Below are 22,698 nucleotides of genomic sequence, written 5' to 3'. Positions count from 1 at the left end.
TTCGATTCTGACGTTGATTTCTGCACCTGAGCAAGTTTGTAGTGGATGGACCAGTCTAGATAATTCACTAAATATATTTTAATAATAATCCTTCAGAAAGTAAAAAAATATTTTCACTTTGATGATGAAGATTACAAAGTGTACACACAGCTGTTACTATTGTAACAATAATGTATCAGAGCATTCGTATTAAGCTGCACTACTGTCAGAAAATGAACCACTAACGTCTGAGAATTGTGAAATAAAATCAAAAACAGCAGCACTGACACACACACACACACACACACACACAAATTAATTAATAAAGGTTAGAGAAAAAATACCTGCACCATGGTATAATAGTCATACTCGTGCCCTCAAAAGAGCAGCACATAATCCGGAAAGAAAATGGAGGAAAACTAAATTGGAGGTATTTAGAATTGCGTATAAAGACAGTATGCTCAGCTACAGACAGGTGCTATATGCTGCTGGAGTTGAACACCTGAGCAAACTCATAGAAAACAACAAAAACAATCCCAGGTTCCTTTTCAGTACAGTAGCTAAATTAACTACAAATCAGGGATCTGAAAAATTGTATTCAATCACAGTTTAGTGAATTTAGGACTATGAATTACAGAACGCAATTGTAAAGGTCCAACCCTATTAGTAGGCATGGGATCAGCTTCCACTGTTACGCTGATGATACCCAACTATATCTCTCATCGAAACAAGATGATACAGCTCAATTGTGTCAGATAGAGACAGAGATTTTGCTCATTTGCTGAAAAACAGTACACAGAAGCTCCAGCATCTCAACCTGCATTTAGACGGATGTTCTGTAACCACTAGTTCAACAGTAGAAGACCTGGGAGTTATTTTAGACTTCAACTTGTCTTTCAAAAATCATATCAACCAAGTTACAAAAACAGCCTTCTTTCACCTTAGAAATATTTCTAAGCCAAGAAACATGTTAAATTCATGACCTCCAGATTGGACTATTGTAATGCATTACTAGGTGGTTGTTCTGCTTCATTAATAAACAAGCTTCAGTTTGTCTAGAATGCAGAATGCCATTTGAAACCCACTTCATGTGGAGTTTGGACATTGGACCTCTTTGAGTGTTTAAAGGTTCTGGCATGCAGAAGCTGGTCTTGGATCTTTTACGATTTAAGATGTTGAGCTATTTTATGAGTCCACAACGTCAACTGTCTGTATTAGACTGTAGAAAGGACATTACTTATAATCACACACTACGGTGCTCATGTTAGTTCTCACTTGCCAGTGTTCTGTATTGTTTTAAATACTTTAATCACACTCTTGATATCACCCAAATGAGGATGTGTTACCCTTTGAGTCTGGTTCCTCTCAAGGTTTCTTCCTCGTTACATCTATGTAAGTTTTTCCTTGCCACAGACACCCCAGGCTGCTCATGAGGGATAAATACACATCATTTACTTAAATTCTTAAGTTCTGTAAAGCTGCTTTAAGACAATGTCTGTTGTGAAAAATGATAAAGAAATAAACTTGAACTTGAACACACACAAACTAAAACATATTTTGATAGGATGAGTGACTCAGTTTGAGGAGAGGGAGAGTGGGAGCATATATGCTTCATTATACAGTAAGTTTGGTCTGTAACAAGTTCCTCTATCACTAAACATTATAGAGAACTACTTTCATTCTTTTCACATCATTTTTGGACGGTAATTAATTTTTTCTTTTCATAATTTGGCAGAAAGTCAGTAGTTTCAGTTATAATAAAACATGTAGAAGTCAGTTAGGGAATTTATTACCTTATTTTAGGTCAAAGCTTCAGCTTCAGCATGTCACAGCCTGTTTATTTTCACCTCTCGCTTTCTCTTCTCCTTCCTTTTTCAAACCGCCGTCTTACTGAAAGCTGTTTTTCAACATTTCTTTCATAGATATATATTTTTTTTTTTTTAAATCAAACATACAGACTATAAACACATCAACCTCTCAAGCTGCTGCTTGGAATTGTAGTTTAGACTAAACTGTAATGATAACGTTTCAATTCATTAGTTGTTTTCTTTAACATGGTAGGAAAAAAAACGAAGTCTGCATATGTGGTTTGATTAAACGGTTCGAGAAAGAGTCAGTAGCTTCAAAGCTCTTCACAGCATGAAAACAGCTTTGTGAAATGTAAGTATCTGTTCATTTGAATTCACCTTCCTTTAATACTGAAGACTTTAACATCTTTATGATGCACCTTGAACAGTGAGTTGGCATAAATGATACAGCTATTAAATGTAGTCCATTCTCATTGGCTATTGCCTTTTTTTTATTATTTAAGGAAATAAACACCACTTTATCAATCTATGCAAATGACTGATCTGCATCTGGCAATAAAATCAGGAAACATGTTAGCAGGAAACATGTACATGTAACCACATGTACTTTATTTCAGTTTTACTTACATATAATGTTGTAGAATATTGCTTAAGACAAGCCACATGTACATTTTCTCGGTAGCAGTTATTTCACCAGCCCCTCGCTATTTAGTATCTCTATCCTGCAGGGAGGAAACACACACACACACACTAGTGTGTAGGATCACTCGTTTTACTACATAAGTTTCACAGAACATTTTGTCCATTACTCATGTGTCTTCTCATTCCTACAGCTGGGTCTGCTGAATCACTGTCTCTTTTTGAACAAAGGCTTCATCTTCTGTGCTCCATGTCTGCTTCAACTAGCACCTCACTTCCCACGCTTTTTACAGTGCATTCCTCTGTTGGTGATAAAGTCACTCTACAATGTAAAGTCTCTCATGAAATAAGGAAAGGTACCAGAGAGATCAGGTGGTTTAGGGGGACAGAATGTGTTTATCAAGAGGACTTTCTGAAGTGGAAGTATTTTTTTCGGAGAGCCGTGTTTCTTAAACTGAAAGACGTTAAAGTAATGGATTCGGGAGAGTACAGGTGTGAAGCTCATGGAGAAAGAAAAGAAGTAGTTGCTGTTTTTTCTCTTCATGTTGCAGGTAAGTGTTGCTTAGATAGATAGATAGATAGATAGATAGATAGATAGATAGATAGATAGATAGATAGATAGATAGATAGATAGATAGATAGATAGATAGATTTGTGGAAATCATTTTATTCAGTAACAGCTGTTTCCCCTGTGTTCTTTCTCAGGGTTTAAACTGGTCTCCAGCTCTTCCGGCTACTCCCATTATTTTAATGGAAATGATGCCACTTTCCCCTGCCATCTGTCTCCAAAAAAGAGTGCTGTTGCCATGGAGATCAGGTGGTTTAAGGGGGCAGACTGCATTTGTGTGTATCAGAATGGGCAGGTGAGAGAGGGGATAGATTACGAGGGCAGAGTGAGTCTCTTCACCCACGAGCTGAAGGAAGGAAACTTGTCTCTGATGCTGAGGAATGTTCAGGAGTCGGATAATGGAGAGTATAAATGTGAAATCACCCATGGAAAAGACAAGGTGGAAAGTGATCAAATATCTCTATGTGTAAGAGGTAACCCTAACCCATAGCAAAATTTTGGAAGTACATGAAGACCAAATATATAAAATAAAATGCCATGAAACTTGGTATGTAGGATGTTAGCAGTATGTAGACTTTCTCAACACAAACCCAACCAGCCCACAATACAGTGGAACCCGGTTATGTCGATGTCCTAGGGGGTCGCCAAAAAGCATCGAGGTAACCGATGATCGAGATAAACCAAGATTAAAATATAAACCGAGATAAATCGAAATTAAAAATCAAAATGGCGACAATATATTAACGTGCTTGAAATTTCTTTATGTACATGATGTGCGTTAATAAATGAGAATGTGCATGCACGTGTTTTTGAAGGGTTTTTTTACACAACAGCGTTGCCGCGATTTGTTTGATGAAGGCATGCTATAAAAATACATACAGTACATGTTTATCTGTCAGGAATCCACCTGCCACGCCCCCTTCGGCCCCCTTCAGCGTGGCAGGTGTTTTCTCAGCCGCTTTCTCTGAAGCTCTGCTTTAATCGCGCACATATGGTGCTCGTTTATCATCATCACTAGCTCCTATTTAAACTTCCACACTCTCACTGTCCGTTATTGTTAGTAAATGTTGGTTCACGGCGGTCGTTGTTATCGCTCATGTGTATCCCGGTACGTGTCTTCCCCCGGCACTCTCTCAACGGCTGCTCTTTTCTTCCCAAAGCACACCGCGGATCCCCCCCCACCCCGATCCTGCCGGTGTTCATTCTATGCTTTTGCTGGTCATCCCACGGCGGCGCGGCTTTCGCCTCCTGTTCATCGCATAACATTTAACAACAAAAGGCATATGTGCACTAACTAACAGCTGAGATTCACCAGTATACAATACAACATCTGTAGCAGCTGTAAGCCTTGATTTTTCCGACACTTTCGCGAGTTCTTCTGTGGCTGCACCGAGATAACCAACGTTAGATGGCAAAAAAAGTCTACATAACCGATAAAAATGCTTAGGAAAAGCGAGAATTTGGGGTTCCACTTCAAAAACGTCGACTTAATAGGGTTGTCAAGGTAACCGAGGGCGAGATAACCGTGTTCCACTGTAGTTGTGTTGGACTGCTGCAAAATCTTCGGAAGCATTAACCCTAGAAACAAGTATTTTCTTTACAGGTTCTTAATTCTGAATTTTAAACAAATTTGCAATTTAGGTTAATTAAATCTGCCTGGCTTAGATTTTTTTTGGTAAATTGCAAAATATTCAAATCCACCTGTAAATTATGACTCCTTGCAAGAAATCAAATGAAACTCGCCTGAGTTCAAGGAGCTCTAAATCCAATTAAAATAAAAAACATAGTCATAGTCGAAGCCAGGTTATTTACCACATTGCAGCAATACATTCGGTCCTGTAATAAATCTGGAACTTGCAGACTTTATAGATAATCAGTATGAAAAATTATTTAAAAGTCAGAGTAGTTTTGTGATGATTTACAGTCTGTTACAGTGATAAAATTATATAAAACAGAACAAAACAGAACAATAAAGTAATCAATAGACATGAGATAAAACCAGGTAATCTATTCTTAAACTGTTTTCCCAGTGAAATGAATAGCAAAATTTGGAAGGATGAGCAAAACCAAATGAATGATGTGAATGACGAATCATGGCTAGCATGTAATACTCACTCCCTCAACTCAGGAACAAGAAAGACAAACTTGATCAGCCTAACATTGACTTTTTAGTGTAGCATAGAACCAAATGTAATCAGGAATGTAAAATCTAAAGAAACAAAAGGACCTAGAGACACATTTATGATTCCTTTGCTAATTTTAAACAGATTTGCAATATTTGGGATATTTTACTTTTTTAATCAAGTCACAAACACACAACATCTCTAGGTTACACATGTAACCTTAGTTCTCTGAAGGAATTAGACACTGCCTCACACTGCTTTGTCTCATTCCCTCAGGGAGCTAGGGTTACATACGTAACCTAGAGACGTTCCCCTTTCTGGAACTTAAGCTGCGTCACAATGCTTTGGGAATGAGTGTCCCATAATGCCACACTGACCAGTCCCTGCCTATTTTGTGTGTGGACCAGCCCGCAGTGTTGCAGATGACCTGGAGGGTTACTCCAGCGGACCAGGCCGCAGAGGCCGCCACACTCCGAGTTGAGTGAGCCTTGACTCCGAACGGAGCTGGAAGACCAGAGGAATCATATGATAATGAAATGGCATCCACAATCCACCTACTGAGAGTCTGGTTATTATCAGGAAAACCTTTATTATAAGGTCCATAGCAGAAAAAACAATTGCTCTGACTTCCTTCATGGACTCATCCTGTGGACATAGATGTCCAGTGCTCAGTAAAGGTACGTACCCAGGTTTAGGGAAGAAAAATGCACTGGCCATGCCAGGGGCAAACTCCAGGAGAGATAAGACCACAGAAAGGTCTCTGACCCTCTTTAGGGAGGCTATTGCCAGAAGGAAAGCAGTCTTTACAGAAGGGCCACCATAGCAGAGGGCTCGAAGGGGGGGCTCAGACAGAACCGCCAGCACAATGGCCAAGTCCCACACAGGCACTCTGGGTTGCATCCCGGGCCTTAGCCTCCAGGTGCCATGCAGGAAACGTGTCACCAGAGGGTGTTTTACCCAGTGACTGCCCCTTGGGTGGGGTATAATAAGCCGTGTGATTGGACACGTAAACCTTTAGGGTTGAAGGAGCCAAACCTGTGGCAAACTGTTCTTGCACAAACTCCAGAACTGAACCAACTGGGCAGTTAACTGGGTCTAATTGTTGGTGCTCACGCCACGTGGTGAACAGGTGACATTTAGCGGCATACAACCTCCTCATAGAGGGAGCACTGGAATGAAGAAGGGTCTCCACTACCTCAGTAAAGAGACCAGCTGTTAGAAACTGTGCACCCTCAGGGGCCACATCCATAGCCTCTATAACTCTGGGCAGGGGTGAACCAGGGTTCCCCCTGCCTGAGAGAGGAGATCCCTCATGTGAGAAATATCCCTCTCGAGGAGGGACACCAGGTCCGTGAACCATGGTCTGCCGGGCCATGCTTCTTTTTACATATCTAAGGCTTGAATGGCTCGCCGGGAGACCTTGATAGTACAGAGTGGATTGGCCTTTCATGAGAAGCCTCTGTCTCTGAGACACCACTGAAGGGGTCTCATATCTAAATCGAGTATTCAGCCTGGCAGGGGAGGCCAGAGAGGACTTATCCATCTCCATGACTTCTGCTAGGTCGGACTGCGAGCCCAATGACCTCCGGCACCACTCTGCCTTGGCAAGTGCAGTACTCGAGTTGCGACGAAGAACAAACGCCTCACTCCTCTGCGGGAGTGGAGCATGCACATAGCCATGTGGCTACAATGCGAAGAATCGACTCCTATAATTAAACTGACACCTAGACTATTCAATTATGATATACTTAAAATTAAGCCTTACATTACTCAGGCCTGTGCTGGTGATGAAGTCACTCTGCACTGTCACCTTTCTCCTCTAACTATTGCTTCTGCCATGGAGATCAGGTGGTTTAAGTGGGCAGAATGTATTTGTTTGTATCAGAATGGGCAGGTTAAGGGCTATGGGGCAGAGTGAGTCTCCTTTCTCATGAGCGGAATGCTTAAGAGTCAGATGGTGGAGAGTGAGTGTGAGCGTGAGTGTGAGGTGACTCGAGATCACAAGATGGATCTGTGAAATTTACTTACATCTCTCAGAAAATAATTAATGAATAATCCTAAATGTGATGCATGTACTGTTTACTAATTCAGTCAAAAGTATGTGCACCCCTAACATTCAGCGTAGCGGACAGGCAGCTAATCCGTCCTTCTCCAAGGACATCTCAGTGCCGAACCGCCAACTGTCTGATTGAGCTAGGATCAACCAATCATCGATGTAGTTGAGGATGCAGATGCCCTGAGACCTTAGGGGAACCAGAGCCGCATCCACACATTTTGTAAAGGTACGGGGTGAAAGGGCAAGGCCAAATGGAAAAACCCAGTATTGGTAAGCTTCGGCCCAGAAAGCGAATCTTAGGAACTTCCTGTGAGAAGGTAGGATGGATATATGAAAGTACGCATCCTTCCGATTTACCGTGCGAACCAGTCCTTGGATCTGATTTAAAGCAAAACCTGCTTGAGGTTCAGCATCTTGAACCTGCGGCATTATGAGAGAGCAGTTCAGCTGCCGTCGATCTTAGATAGGATGCAACGCTCCGTATACATATTTTTTAACTATGAAGTACCAGCTGTATAACCCGGACTCTCATTCTGATGGAGGGACCACTTCGATTGCCTCGTTCCTCAGGAGAATGTTTACTTCTGTTCTATGACCAGAGCCTCCTGGCTTCCCACCAGGGTGGGAAGAATCACGTGAAAATGGGGCGGAGGAGACCCAAACTGAATCGAGTAGCCTCGCTCTACATTGTGCAGGACCCATTGAGACACATCTGGAAAAGCTTATCAAGCTGCCAGTAAGTGCCCTAGGGGTATCAGTCTTTTGAGACTGACCTCTGGTGTGCCTAGAGCCGGGGCAGTGCCCTGAAATGGCTCCAGGGGTGGCGAGATCTCCTGGACCACAACGATGATGGGTGGAGACCAAGGAGAGAGCTTGCTGGACCTGTCCATGCCCTGAAGCACCGAGGAAGGCAGGGTTGACATATCAAGTCCCTGAGGGGGCCGGGACAGGGGGGGGCACTGGATAGAGCGGTGTGGCACGCCCCTTCACGGCCGGATCCCCCGGAATTCCCATGTCAGGACTCAGATCTGTCACCTCACATATCATAACCTTGTGCTCCAGAACATCTGATCACATGCACATTATCAACTTGTGCTGTTAATATCATGAACAGCAGCTACGCTAATCTCTCTCCACTGCTTCTCTTTCTCTCCCCATCCCGAGACACCCTGAGGTTTGGCCAGCTCCAGTCACCTCCCACCATCTTGATGATTACGGACCTATGAAGAAGTAAATGCCGAACTCACAAACATCCTGAACCATCTAGAGACGTACAAGTGCCATTTGGATCCCGCTACATGTGTGGAGTTTGACCTCCTGGAGTGTTTAAAGGCTCTGGCATGGAGAAGCTGATGCTGGATCTGTGATGATCACAAATGCTGAGCTTATAAAACTAGGAGCTACTAACCATATAGACTGTATAAGACTGCAGAAAGAACATCACTTATAATCTTATACTCCAGTAATCATGTTAGTTCTCACTCTCCAGTGTTCTGTATTGTTGAAAGATTTATGATCAAACTCTTGATGTCACCCAAATGAGGATGGGTTCCCCTTTTGAGTCTGGTTCCTCTCAAGGTTTCTTCCTCATAACATCTAAGGGAGTTTTTCCTTGCCACAGTCGCCACGGCTTGCTCATCAGGGACAAATTCACACCATTCACCTTAACTGTTGATTTGTGTAAAGCTGCTTTGAGACAATGTCTGTTGTGAAAAGCGCTATACAAATAAAGACTTGACTTGACTTGACCTCACGAGTGTTCAACGGCGAATGGCATGCAGGATCCGTTACAGGGGGAGAGCAAGTTGCGATGATGCATTTCTGCACGTCCCGAAGGAAGGTGGAGGGTTGCGGTTCGGAACGCCACCAATTGTTTTGTTATTCTCCTAAAACCTTTCAACCACCGCTGTTAGCTTAGGGAGTCCCCGAAGGGGCCAGAAGCCACCGTGCGGCAAAGCTCATCAAAATAGGGGTCTTGAGGAAGCGATCCAGAGAGAGAGAGAGAGCTCGCAAGCATCTCTTAAACCTGCAGCATTGCTCCATACCCATGTACTTTCCGCCCCATGACGTGTGAATACAACATTGAAAGGGGCTGAAGGGGCTTCGCTCATGATAATAACACCTCAGTCTACAGGTCTGAAAAAAACGGGAAATCCCGAGATGGAGGTTGTGACCCAGTGTTAGAGAGCGCTTGTCCAGCTTACTGGATGGAGGGACTTTCTGCTCATGAGCCAGCTAAGTTATGTAGCTTGGCTACGGCACAGGCCACAATCCCGAAAATGCTTACTGCTTATTTTCTTTATTATTATTATATCATAATTATTTATTTTATTTTATTATGCCTTTTTTTTACTACGAGGAGTGAGAGCTCCCCCCTCGAGGAGTGCTCTCTGGGAGTGGCGCGATTGCATGGAAAATGTGAGCAGAATGTGCCGGGCACATTGAGCGTGGCACAATATGCGCAGATCATGCACAGAATGTGCACAGAATCTGCGCCGAAAGTGAGCAGAATTTGCACAGCCACATCCCTCGGAAAACGACCTAGCTCCGCCCCAACTCAACCCAATCTGGCAAGCACCCACCCCTCCTCTCCTCAGAGGAAGAGAGGCGGAGCTAATGCTCTTGTTGTAGGGGGAAGAAACCGCCGAAAGGCATGCTTCCGAGCCTGTAAACGAGTGCTGGACCAAGCAGGCGAGGTTGGAGAAGGGACAAGCCCCTCTCGAAACCTTCTACAAGATATGCTTTTCATACTCCTGGTCGTGACATCACCCATCCAGTGACAGCCAGTGTCCCATTTTTGACTGATTACACCCATTATTTCAGAGTGTGAACACTTGGGTGCATTTTCAACACAGCTTAAGTTCCTGAAAGGGAACTTCAGTTTAATTTATACAAAAATCTTATCAACGTATGGACAGTACAGAATGACATCAATATATAGAAAGTTTAATGTTTATATAGAAAGTTTAACCACTGTTAACCACTGTCCATGTTGAGAATTTTTTCCTGAATAAATTTTAAGCTGTAAATTGTCTTTATTCTGGCAAATTATTTAGCAATTACACACATGCTAACATGATTAATAGAATCAGTTAAGTGAAGTTTTTATAGAAAAGTTTTTATAGAATTCTTAAAATGTATTTAAGAAGTTTATTTATTTTTATTCATTCACAATTTTTTACTAATATAAACTTCATCTTTTTTTTCCTTTTCAGCATTATTGAAAGGTTTGCGTAAGTATGACATTATTTCTTAAGAACTTTCTTTAACAGAAATTACTCACACTAATCACACAATCATACACAAGCACAGAAAACCTTGTGTTGATCAGCTGTAGAATATTTTAAACGTAATTTATTTAATGAATTATTTTAACCATGTCGTTCCCAAAATGTTTGTTTAAATGTTTGTTTGTTCTTTCATTCCATTTTGTTTTTAATGTGACCATTTGAATATTTTAAAGGTCATTTAAGTCTAAAATCTTTTAATTTTCTTTTTTTAAATTTTACATAGATTCGTCTATATTGAAGTATTATACTATTATCTTTTGAGTATTTTTTCCTAACTGTATTTTCTAATCTACACACACACACACACACAGACACACACAGACACACACAGACACACACACACACACACACACACACACACAAACTTGTTTTCCATAATAAGACTTTTTAGTGTCATGATCAACTGCATAACATTTGTAAATGTTTTGTTTATTTATTTGAATTGTCTTCCTACACAATAACCTATACACCAGTGCCGGGCCGTGCATTTGGTATCTGGGCCTTCAGTGGGGATTTATCAGACTTAATCCACCTTTTAATACCACCAGTATCACATTGCAATTCTACAAACCATCAACACAATACAAAAACGCAATATAACAACACATGGTATTACAGAGAAAAAAACATTTCACATATGAAGGTGAAAACCATTTTACTAATGCAAGAAACCCAGTTAAGACTCCAAACCTCTACACTACAACCACAACTGTGCACCAACAACATCTGGAGCAGGTCAGAATCAATATTCATCTAATAACATGACAGAAACATTAAATGTAAATAAAATACAACCTACTCACCAGAGATACAGACTCATAATGTAATAACACAAAAAGGGCCTTAAGATCTGAGACTCTCTTGAGGGCAAATGGCCAATAAGAATGCTTTCTTAATAGAGAGGTGCTTCCAAGATGCCTCGGTCACACACAATTTTGTCTTGTATAAAAAGACTTTTAGTGTTGATTAGCTGTAAAACATTTTTAAACATAATTTATTTAATGAATTATTTTAACCATCTCGTTCCTAAATCCTTGTTTAAATCTTTTTCATTCCTATTTGTTTGGCCATTTTAATCCTTTACATATCTTTTAAACAGATTCTTTTCTATGTAAGTATTAGATTTTTATTTTCAAAACAGTTTTCCTAATTGTATTTCATAATCTTCACACACACAAACACACACACACACACACACATTTACCCATTGGTAATATTCTCTATAGCAAAAAGGCCAGCAGTACTGATTCTGAAGGCTCTGGGCAGATTAGATTGACATGGCAGCACATAAAGGCTGAAATCTGATTGGACAAAAAATCTAACATCCACATACACGTGCTGAAGCAGTGTAGCCAAAAGAAACTCTACGAAATAAAGAGAATAAACTGTTGGGAATAAATTAATACAAATTCATGGAACAAATTGTAGAATTAAGGTTGTAAATGTGGGTCAGTGCTTCTGATAGTGTTTAGACCAGCAGAGAAGACTTTACCTGCCCTCACAGACCACCACTCTTATACACACATTCTGTTCTGACCTCTCATCTATTACATTTTACACACACACACACACACACACACACACACACACACACACACACACACACACACACACACACACTTATTGTTAATAATAACACTTCATTATCAACTGTATAATGTTTAAATGTGTTTTATTTATTTATTTTAATTGTGTCTTTCCTACACAATACCCCTATATACACACATTCTGAATTCTCATCTATTTCATTTTCTACATCATTCCACTTTTACACAGTAAACTACACACAAGTTTATTTCTGTGTATTTAAAAACTTTATTTCTTTATTCATTCACAATTTTTACTAATGTAAACCTCATCTTTTTTTTCCTTTTTAGCAGTGAGACAAAGTTTGTGTAAGTATGACATTATTTTTTCAGAACTTTCTTTAACAGAATTTACTCACACTAATCACACAATAATACACAAGCGCACACACACACACACACACACACACACACACACACACACACACACACACACACACACACACACACACAATTTTGTCTTGTATGTGGAGACTCTGTGTTGATCAGCTGTAGAACATTTTTAAACATGATTTATTTAATGAATCATTTTAACCATGTCGTCCCCAAACCTTTTGTTTAAATGTTTGTTTTTCATTCTATTTTGTTTTTAATGTTTTGTTTTAACACACACACACACACACACACACACACACACACACACACACACACACAAACTTGTTTTCCATAATAAGGCTTTATAGTGTCATGATCAACTGCATAACATTTGTAAATGTTTTATTTATTTATTTTAATTGTCTTCCTACACAATAACCTATACACCAGTGACAGGCCGTGCATTTGGTACCTGAGCCTTCAGTGGGGACTTACCAGACTTAATTAAATTAAATCAGACTTAAACGTTCAGTCACCCTGAAATAAACTGGATGAGCTTCGGGCAAATGTAAAATTTCTGAAGGAGTTTAGAGATGCATGTCTTCTTGCTTTCACGGAAACATGGCTCAAGGAACAAGACTCTTATTCCGACTTGGAAATTGATGGATTTGGGGAACCCTATTGTGTGGACAGAGATCCAACTGTGATGGGTAAATCACTTGGTGGAGGATTATGCCTTTATGTTAATAAAAGTTGGTGTAATACAGTGGTCGTTAGGGAGACACTATGCACTCCCGACATTGAACTCTTATCTGTTTCCCTTCGACCCTATTACTTACCAAGGGAGTTCCCCCAGATATTTATCACGCTCGTGTACATTCATCCGAGAGCTAACGCTGAATCTGCAACCCGAATTATTGTTAAAACTGTGCAAAGGCTTCAAGGGATCTCGCCGGACGCACCTAATTTTATTATGGGTGATTTTAATCACTGTAATATGGAGAAGTCCCTGTGTGGTTTTTATCAGTATGTAACCTGTTTTACACGTTATATGAAATGTTTGGATCATTGTTACGGATCTGTTAAGGGAGCGTATAAATCGCTTTGTAGAGCTCCCTTGGGATCATAATGTTGTGCACTTGGTTCCACTATACAAATCGGTCCTGAAGAAAACTAAGCCGGAACGTCGTTTAGTTCCAGTGTGGTCAGCTGAATCTATAAATTGTATCCAGGATTGTTCTAGCTGCACAGATTGGGATGTGTTTATTGATGCTTGTGCAGATTTAGATGAATTTACAGAGACGGTGTCAGCTTATATTACGTTTTGTGAAGATCTTGTTATTCCTAGGAAAGAAATAGCCATTTACCAGAATAATAAACCATGGGTCACTAAATCGGTAAAAAATACAATTATTCAGAGAAATATTTGTTTTAATCAAGGTGATGTGACTCAGTATAAGGTATTAAAAAAACAAGTTAAAAAAGAACTTAAAATGGCAAGGCTTAATTATAAGGTCAAAGTGGAGGATATGCTAAAAACGGGGAATTCACGTTCTGCATGGGAGGGGGTGAAATCCATGATGGGGATGAATTCCAAAAAACGTAATATTTCTCTTGATGGGAAGCTTGATTTTGATCTTTATAATGATCTGAATGTTTTTTATTATCTTTTTAATAGTCATGATTTTAGTCAGGAATTGGCAGTGTTTAATAATGTTGCTCCGGAACAGAATAGGGTTAATGTTGACAAGGATATGGTTTTAAAACTTTTTCGAGGTGTAAGAGAGAGGAAAAGTCCTGGCCCGGATGGTATCGGGGGCCGTATTCTTAGAAATTGTGCGGAACAACTTGCTGGATATTTTTTGTTTTATTTTTAAAATGTCATTGAGTCTCCATAAGGTTCCCTGTCTTTGGAAAGAGTCTATTATTGTACCTGTTTCTAAGAATAATACACCAAAATCTTTAAATGAGTACAGGCCAGTAGCACTTACTTCTCTGATAATGAAAACATTTGAGAGGATTGTGAAGGACGCGCTTTTGACCATGGTACAGGCAAATCTAGATCCGTTTTAGTTGCCTATAGGTCAGGCAGGGGTGTTGATGATGCGATATGTGCTCTATTAAACATGATTTTGGCACACCTTGAGGGCGCAAAAACTTTTGTACGTTTGGTTTTTATTGATTTTTCATCAGCCTTTAATTGCATCCAACCTCATATCCTAGCAGGAAGGTTAAAGAGTGTTCATAATATTGATTATGGATTGATAAGTTGGCTGATGGATTTCTTAACCAATAGGTCTCAGCGTGTGAAGGTGAACTGTGTTTTGTCTGATGTACTTTTTTCCTCTACAGGGTCACCACAAGGGTGTCTTCTTTCACCTCTTTTATTTGTGCTTTATACTAATGAGTGTCGTTCGCAACTTGAGAGGCGCCATATCATTAAGTTTGCTGATGATTCAGTTATTGTTTCCCTCCTTGATAATGAGGATTCTGTTCACGGTTCTGCATTGGTAGATTTTATTGATTGGTGTAAACTGTCCTTTTTGGACATTAATGTATTCAAAACTAAAGAGATGATTGTAGATTTTAGGAAGAATCGTACAGCCATCTCTCCTGTGGTTATTAATGATCATGCTGTTGAGATTGTACATCATTTTAAATATCTTGGTACTATAATAGATGAAAAGTTGACTTTTGGGGCTCATGTGGATGCTGTTTGTAAAAAAGCCCACCAGCGTATGTATTTTTTACGGAAACTCTGTGGTTTTAACGTGGATTGCACTTTTATGAAAATGTTTTATTCTTGTTTTATTGAGTCAGTTATTACTTTTACATTTGTGTGTGGGTATGGATCGCTTAATCTGAAAAATAGAAATAGACTTCAGGGTATTGTTAAAGTGTGTGGTAAGATTGTCGGCACCAACCTGATTGATTTAAACAGTGTGTATAAAGCAAGAACTCTGAGGAAGGCCGAGTTAATATTAAGAGATTCCAGCCATCCCTTGCAGAATCTTTTTATGTTGTTACCTTCTTCACGTAGATAATTTTTACCGCTTTGCAGGACAAATAGATTTAAAAATTATTTTGTCCCAGTTGCTATTGGGTTTTTAAATACTTAAAATGTATTTATTTATTTATTTTTTTCTCTGTATTGTTTGTTGCTGTGCGTATGGATTCTGCTGGCTGTGAAACAAATTGCCCCTCGGGGATAATAAAGTTGACTTAACCTTAATCCACCTCTTAATACCACCATCACATTGCACACATTCTGACCTCTCATCTATTACATTTTTACACACACTCACACACAAACACTCACACACAAACACACACACACACACACACACACACACACACACACACACATACACTCACACACATACACTCACACACACACACACACACACACACACACACACACACACACACACAGTTTTTATTTTTTCATTCCTATTTGTTTGGCAATTTTAATTGTTTAAATATCTTTGAAGCAGATTATTTTCTATGTAAGTATTAGATAATTATTTTCAGAGCAGTTTTCCTAATTGTTTTTATAATCTTCACACACACACACACACACACACACACACACACACACACACACACACACACACACTTATTGTTAATAATAAGACTTTATAGTATCATGATCAACTCTATAACATTTTCAAAAGTTGTTTCATTTATTTATTTTAATTGTGTCTTTCCTACACAATACCCCTATATACACACATTCCGAATTCTCATCTATTTCATTTTCTACATCATTCCACTTTTACACAGTAAACTACACACAAGTTTATTTCTGTGTATTTAAAAACGTTATTTCTTTTTTTTCATTCACAATTTTTACTAATGTAAACCTCATCTTTTTTTTCCTTTTTAGCAGTGAGACAAAGTTTGCGTAAGTATGACATTATTTTTTCAGAACTTTCTTTAACAGAATTTACTCACACTAATCACACAATAATACACAAGCGCACACACACAATTTTGTCTTGTATGTGGAGACTTTGTGTTAATCAGCTGTAGAACATTTTGAAACGTGATTTATTTAATGAATTATTTTAACCGTCGTTCCCAAAATCTTTGTTGAAATGTTTTATTTTTTTCATTTCATTTTGTTTTTAATGTGACCATTTGAATCTTTTAAAGGTCATTTAAGTCCTTAATCTTTATATATATATATTTTAACAGATTCGTCTATATTTAAGTATTATACTATTATTTTTTGAGTATTTTTTCCTAATTCTATTTTATAATCTTCACACACACACACACACACACACACACACACACACACACACACCCTTGTTTTCCATAATAAGACTTTATAGTGTCATGATCAACTGCATAACATTTGTAAATGTAAATTAATTTATTTGAATTGTCTTCCTACACAATAACCTATACACCAGTGACGGGCCGTGCATTTGGTACCTGGGCCTTCAGTGGGGACTTACCAGACTTAATCCACCTCTTAATACCACCACTATCACATTGCAATTCTACAAACCATCAACACAATACAAAAAACGCAATATAACAACACGTGGCATTACAGAGAGAGGGAGAGACATTTCACATATGGAGGTGAAAACCATTTTACTAAAGCAAGAAACCCTGTTAAGACTCCAAACCTCTACACTACAACCACAACTGTGCACCTACAACATCTGGAGCAGTTAAGAATCCAAATTTGTCTAATAACATAATAAAAACATAAAAATGTAAATAAAACACAACCTACTCACCAGAGATACAGACTCATAATGTGCAGCGCCCCCCAGAGGCTGTAATCCAGTGGTACCGCTCGTATTCACTGGTCTGGAAGTGGAGATCAAACCCTTTCCCGGGCTGAGACACGCTAGCTAGCTTCGGGGTTGGCCGACCTCCTCACCATGTCTAGCTTTTCTTCACAATGGATTTTTAAGTTTGTCAGAGACCAAATCAATTTCTCTTCCTCTGTAGGCGTAAAAAAGTCTTACTCTTGTGTATTAATGTGTGCAGAGCTACACACTGTCGAACCTGGCTGTAACAGTTTCCCTCTGACCAACCAATTAAAAGACAGAAAAATGCTGACGCTATTCTGGGCCAGCTAGCTGCTCTGTGAGGCGAACATGTAATCTGATTGGATAAAGAAACAGACTCATTGGTAATATTCTCTATGGTAAAAAAGGCCAGCAGTGCTGACTCTGAAGGCTCTGGGCAGATTAGATTGACATGGCAGCACATAAAGGCTGAAATCTGATTGGACAAAAAATCTAACATCCACATACACGTATTGGAAGCAGTGCAGCCGAGAGAAACGCTACAACATGAAGTGAGTAAACTGTTGGGAATAAATTAATACAGTTTCATGGAACAAATATTAGAATTAAGGTTGTAAATGTGGGTCAGTGCTTCTGATAGTGTTTAGACCAGCAGAGAAGACTTTACCTGCCCTCACGGACCACCACTCTTATACACACATTCTGACCTCTCATCTATTACATTTTACACACACACACACACACACACACACACAGTTTTTTTTTTTTCATTCCTATTTGTTTGGCAATTTTAATTGTTTAAATATCTTTGAAGCAGATTATTTTCTATGTAAGTATTAGATAATTATATTCAGAGCAGTTTTCCTAATTGTTTTTTAGAATCTTCACACACACACACACACACACACACACACACACACACACACACACACACACACACACACTTATTTTTTATAATTAGACTTTATAGTATTATGATCCACTGTATAACATGTTTAAATGTTTTATTTATTTTAATTGTGTCTTTCCTACACAATAACCCTTTATACACACATTCTGAATTCTCATCTATTTCATTTTCTAAATAATACAACACACAAAGGTCATTTCTACAAAATTCTTATCAACGTATTAACAGTACAGAATGACCAATACATTTATATAGAAAGTTTAACAAACCACTGTTTTAGTGCCAAATTTACCTGATTGAATTTTAAGATGTAAATTGTCGTTATTCTGGCAAATCATTTAGCAATTACACACATGCTAACATGATTAATAGAATCAGTTAAGTGAAGTTTTTATAGGAATCATTCCACTTTTACACAGTAAACTACACACAAGTTTATTCCTGTGTATTTAAGAAGTTTATTTCTTTTTATTCATTCACAATTTTTATTAATGTAAACCTCATCTTTTTTTTCCTTTTTAGCATCGAGAATATATAGTCGTAAGTATGACATTATTTTTTCTGAACTTTCTTTAACAGAATTTACTCACACTAATCACACAATCATACACAAGCGCACACACACAAACACACACACACACACACACACACACACACACACACACACACACACACACACACACAATTTTGTCTTGTATGTGGAGACTTTGTGTTGATCAGCTGTAGAACATTTTTAAACATGATTTATTTGATGAATTATTTTAACCATGTCGTCCCCAAACTTTTGTTTAAATTTTTGTTTTTTTTTCATTCCATTTTGTTTTTAATGTGACCATTTGAATCTTTTTAAACATATGTTTCTACATGTAAGTATTATACTATTATTTTTTGAATATTTTTTCCTAACTGTATTTTATAATCTTCACACACACACACACACACACACACACACACACACACACACACACACACACACACACAATTTATTTTCCATAATAAGACTTTATATATCATGATTACTGTATAACATGTTTACATGTGTTTTATTTATTTATTTTAATTGTGTCTTTCCTACACAATACCCCTATATACACACATTCTGAATTCTCATCTATTTAATTTCCTACATCATACAACACACGCACTAAACGCTAAATTGTATAAGAAGGCTTTAGGGTGATACGCTAACATCTTTAGGTTTCACATTCACAAAACCAGAAGCCCACTAATTTATTAATTCATATTCATAATGCCTTTTTGAATGTAGCCAGCGAAGAATCAATTTATAATGAAAGCACATGGAACGGTAAGTCTATCATGTCTCATGTATCTAATCTCTTTTTAAATAAATAATTTTTTAAATAATTCAAAATTAACTGTCTGGTGAAAATGTTTACATTTTTATTTACAGAATCAAGAACAAGATCATTAAGTGATCCATGTGATCTTCAGCCCAGTAAGTCTGTACACCCCGTCACCTCCAGAATCAGTAGTGTGTGGGTGAATTCAGGGACTTAATCAGTGATCAGAAATTTAAAACGTCACCATGAACATAATCAGTTGGAAACAATACGTAATAGTGGGAGAACAAAATAATGCAGTCGTTACTTGTGGTGGGCAATGAAAGAAGAAAAAGACAGTAAATGGCAGAACCTTGACTGTGACCAAAAGCTTGACAAACATGATGAATTCATTTCCTATGTACAGTAGATATGACAGTAAGTTCATAAGCATCACCAAAAGTAAAGTCTGCTTATTCATTTTCTGGAACCTGACCTATAGTAGAAAACATCTCTAGGTTACATATGTTACTCTAGTTCCCTGAGGGAATGAGATGCTGCATTGCAACGCACGGGGAATATAAATTATTGTGTGTAATCTGTCATTAGGTTATCAATCAGTCAATACTTTGGGAATAATAAATAATGTGTGTAATCAGTCATAATTGGAATGCTGGATGTCACTGGTGGGGTGACATCACCACCAGGTTTTTAAAATGCAGTATATAAAATGAAGTGAAGCCGGCACCAGCTTTTGTAAAAGAGAAGGAAGCTCTACAGAGATGCCAGCAATGTGGTATAGAAGAGACACAGTGTCTCGTTCCCTCAGGGAACTAGGGTTACATATGTAACCTAGAGACGTTCGCTTTCAGGAACTTGAGCTGCAACACGACGCTTTGGGAACGAGTGTCCAATCACACCAGAATGACCAGTCCCTGACTAATGTGTCTGGGCACAGTTAGGTCAAAGGACAGAGGGGCCAGGAGTGGCACTGATGTCCAGATTGCAAAACCGGATGAAGGTCAGCGGGGTGGATCAGCCCACAGCATTGCAGATGTCTTGGAGGGGCACTCCAGAGAACCAAGTCTTAGAGGATGCCTCACTGTGGGTCGACTGAGCTTTGATTTCGAATAGAGCGGGGAGACCAGATGACTCATAAAAGGATGCAATGGCTTCAATGATCTATCTGCTTATTAGCAGGAAGGCCTCTCCTCAGAGGGCCGTAGCAGACTTGCAGTTGGTCAGACTTCTTCCAGGGACCCATCCTGTGGACGTAAGTGTCCAGTGCTGGCACCGGGCACAGCCAGTTAAGTTTCTCCTGGTCTGGGGCCTAAAACGGAGTAGGGTAGAATGCCTGTATCCTCATGGGTTGTGGGACGACTGAGGGCACCTTGGGTATATAAACCATTCTAGAGTACAAAAAGGCACTGACCATACCTAAAGTAAACTCCAAAAAGGAGGGGGACACGTAAAGGGCCTGCAGATCTCCAACTCTCTTGAGAGGGCAAATAGCTAAAAAGAATGCTGTCTTAATAGGAAGGTGCCTCCATGATGCCTTGGCCATAGGCTCGAACGGGGGCTCAGACAGAGCATACAGCATGAGGGACAGGTCCCACCCAGGCACTCCAGGTCGCAACGGGGCCCTCAGCCTCCAGGTGCTGCAGAGAAAGCACGTCATGAGAGCGTCTCTGCCTAGAGACTGCCCTGCCATGGGGGCATAATACGGCAAAATAGCAGACGCGTAATGACGCAGCATGATGAGATGGCGGATGCGCAGCATGACTCCCGCTGCGAGGTGCTGGGTTGATTTTGGGGCAGTAAGCAGAACTGTGAGGAGTAAGGGCACCCTCCTCAAAGAGAGCCTAACAGGAGCGAAGCAAACACAGTGACATATGAACACAGTGCTCGCAGTCGGCTCCTTCAAGGACCGATAATGACAGATAATTGACAAACAATTTCAAATACAAATACACACAGAGCGCTTTGTGAATAAACAGAAGCTGGCACCGGCTTCACTCCATGTCCGTTTTATTCTTCCTGGTCATGACGTCACCCCACTGATGACGGCCTGCGTCCAATATTTACAGATTACACACATTATTTCAGAGCGTGGACAATTCGGTCACGTTCAGAAAGCATTGCGGCCTTCATTGACACAGAGTTAGAGGACAGCAGATCTGTATGTTCTGAGTGTAGACAGAGCAGATAAAGTGTTCACTCTTCTCTACATGAGAGAAACATAAAGGTTGTAATGATTCAATTCACATTCAGTAAAATCAGTCTAACTTCTAAAATTCTAACTATTTTTACTAATTTACTCATCTACTGGCTTTTATATGATTTATTTTCTTTGACAAGGAAAACCTGAAAGACGGAGGAGTCACCCGATAGTCTACCCAATCAGTAAGTAATCCATGTACTGTACTGACTTAAAGTATGAAGTTCAACTGAAACAGTTTCACTAACATCTCTTCTGTATGTGGGCACAGTGTGAAGACAAAGCTTGGGTGAAAAACACCAAGACAGAGAAAGGAAGATGATTGCAGTAAAGGACATTAGAGAGCATTTACCCAGGATGGAGATGAAGATACCCAGGTTGGAGATTCCAATTAGAATTTTTGTCAAAATATAATCATAACAATGCTGTTACCAACTAACTAATATCATCTCGCTAACTAGCCTATCTCAGTTTTTTTTTATTTGCCTTATTACTGTCACTTTGTCATTGTTACTGTACACAGCTACAGGTAAAGAGTGACGTCACATCCTGTACTGGTGAACATCCCAAACTTACACATGTATTAAATGTGATCCAGCATGAGAGCTGTGTCTGATTCTGTCCTTCACTGGCTGTCCAATCTTAATAATCCTGTTTGATGTTTTCTGAGAGAGAGATATAATTTAAAACTCGTTACAAAGGAGTGTGATTATAAAACTAAATCCGAACCTTAAAAATCCAGACCATTTTTGATCTCTACAGATTACAATCTGTAATCAGAATGAATTTAGTCAGACTAATGAATGTTATACCCAATGTGCACATTTTCTGCATGACTTCTATTTTCACTGTTCCACTGATAGCGTTGTTGCTAATGATTATGCGTTTTTTTTATTTTATTGCATGTTTGATTTTAGCTAAATATAAAGATGAGATATAAAATGCCTTTTTTTGTAATGAAAGCATTTTCTATATAATAAGGATATTTACATTTACATAAGTAGAACAATGCTATTTATACAGGGGATTTATTGTTCAATTTTTAATATGACCAATATGCATTGTATTTGTATTGTTGATCATAAAGAACTGAATGTAAATAAAGAATATGTGTAAGAACATCACGAAGGTTTATTCTGCACTGAACAACAAGC

At 39.1% G+C, this 22,698-nt stretch overlaps 1 protein-coding gene across 2 annotated transcripts; it reads left to right on the top strand.

Annotated features, from left to right (window-relative positions):
• Nucleotides 1–1,948: 1,948 nt before the first annotated feature.
• Nucleotides 1,949–22,590, top strand: LOC124383996 (protein turtle-like). 2 transcript variants are annotated; one of them, XM_046846436.1, is made up of 11 exons: nucleotides 1,949–2,139; nucleotides 2,621–2,977; nucleotides 3,132–3,467; nucleotides 10,389–10,406; nucleotides 12,341–12,358; nucleotides 16,251–16,268; nucleotides 18,569–18,586; nucleotides 19,314–19,352; nucleotides 19,458–19,502; nucleotides 21,685–21,729; nucleotides 21,816–22,590. In XM_046846436.1, exons 2-11 carry the CDS (start codon nucleotides 2,677–2,679, stop codon nucleotides 21,818–21,820), a joined length of 843 nt encoding a protein of 280 aa, XP_046702392.1. In that variant the 5' UTR covers nucleotides 1,949–2,139; nucleotides 2,621–2,676; the 3' UTR covers nucleotides 21,821–22,590. The 2 variants fall into 2 exon arrangements, with proteins under 2 accessions (XP_046702392.1, XP_046702393.1); XM_046846437.1 differs by lacking the exons at nucleotides 10,389–10,406; nucleotides 12,341–12,358; nucleotides 16,251–16,268; ... (3 more) ...; nucleotides 21,685–21,729; nucleotides 21,816–22,590 and adding an exon at nucleotides 5,525–6,099.
• The last annotated feature ends 108 nt before the right edge of the window (nucleotides 22,591–22,698 follow it).

The sequence above is a fragment of the Silurus meridionalis genome, chromosome 4 (assembly GCF_014805685.1).
Source record: "Silurus meridionalis isolate SWU-2019-XX chromosome 4, ASM1480568v1, whole genome shotgun sequence".
In the NCBI taxonomy this organism is placed as follows: domain Eukaryota; kingdom Metazoa; phylum Chordata; class Actinopteri; order Siluriformes; family Siluridae; genus Silurus; species Silurus meridionalis.
This window is presented reverse-complemented; position numbering and strand designations above follow the sequence as displayed.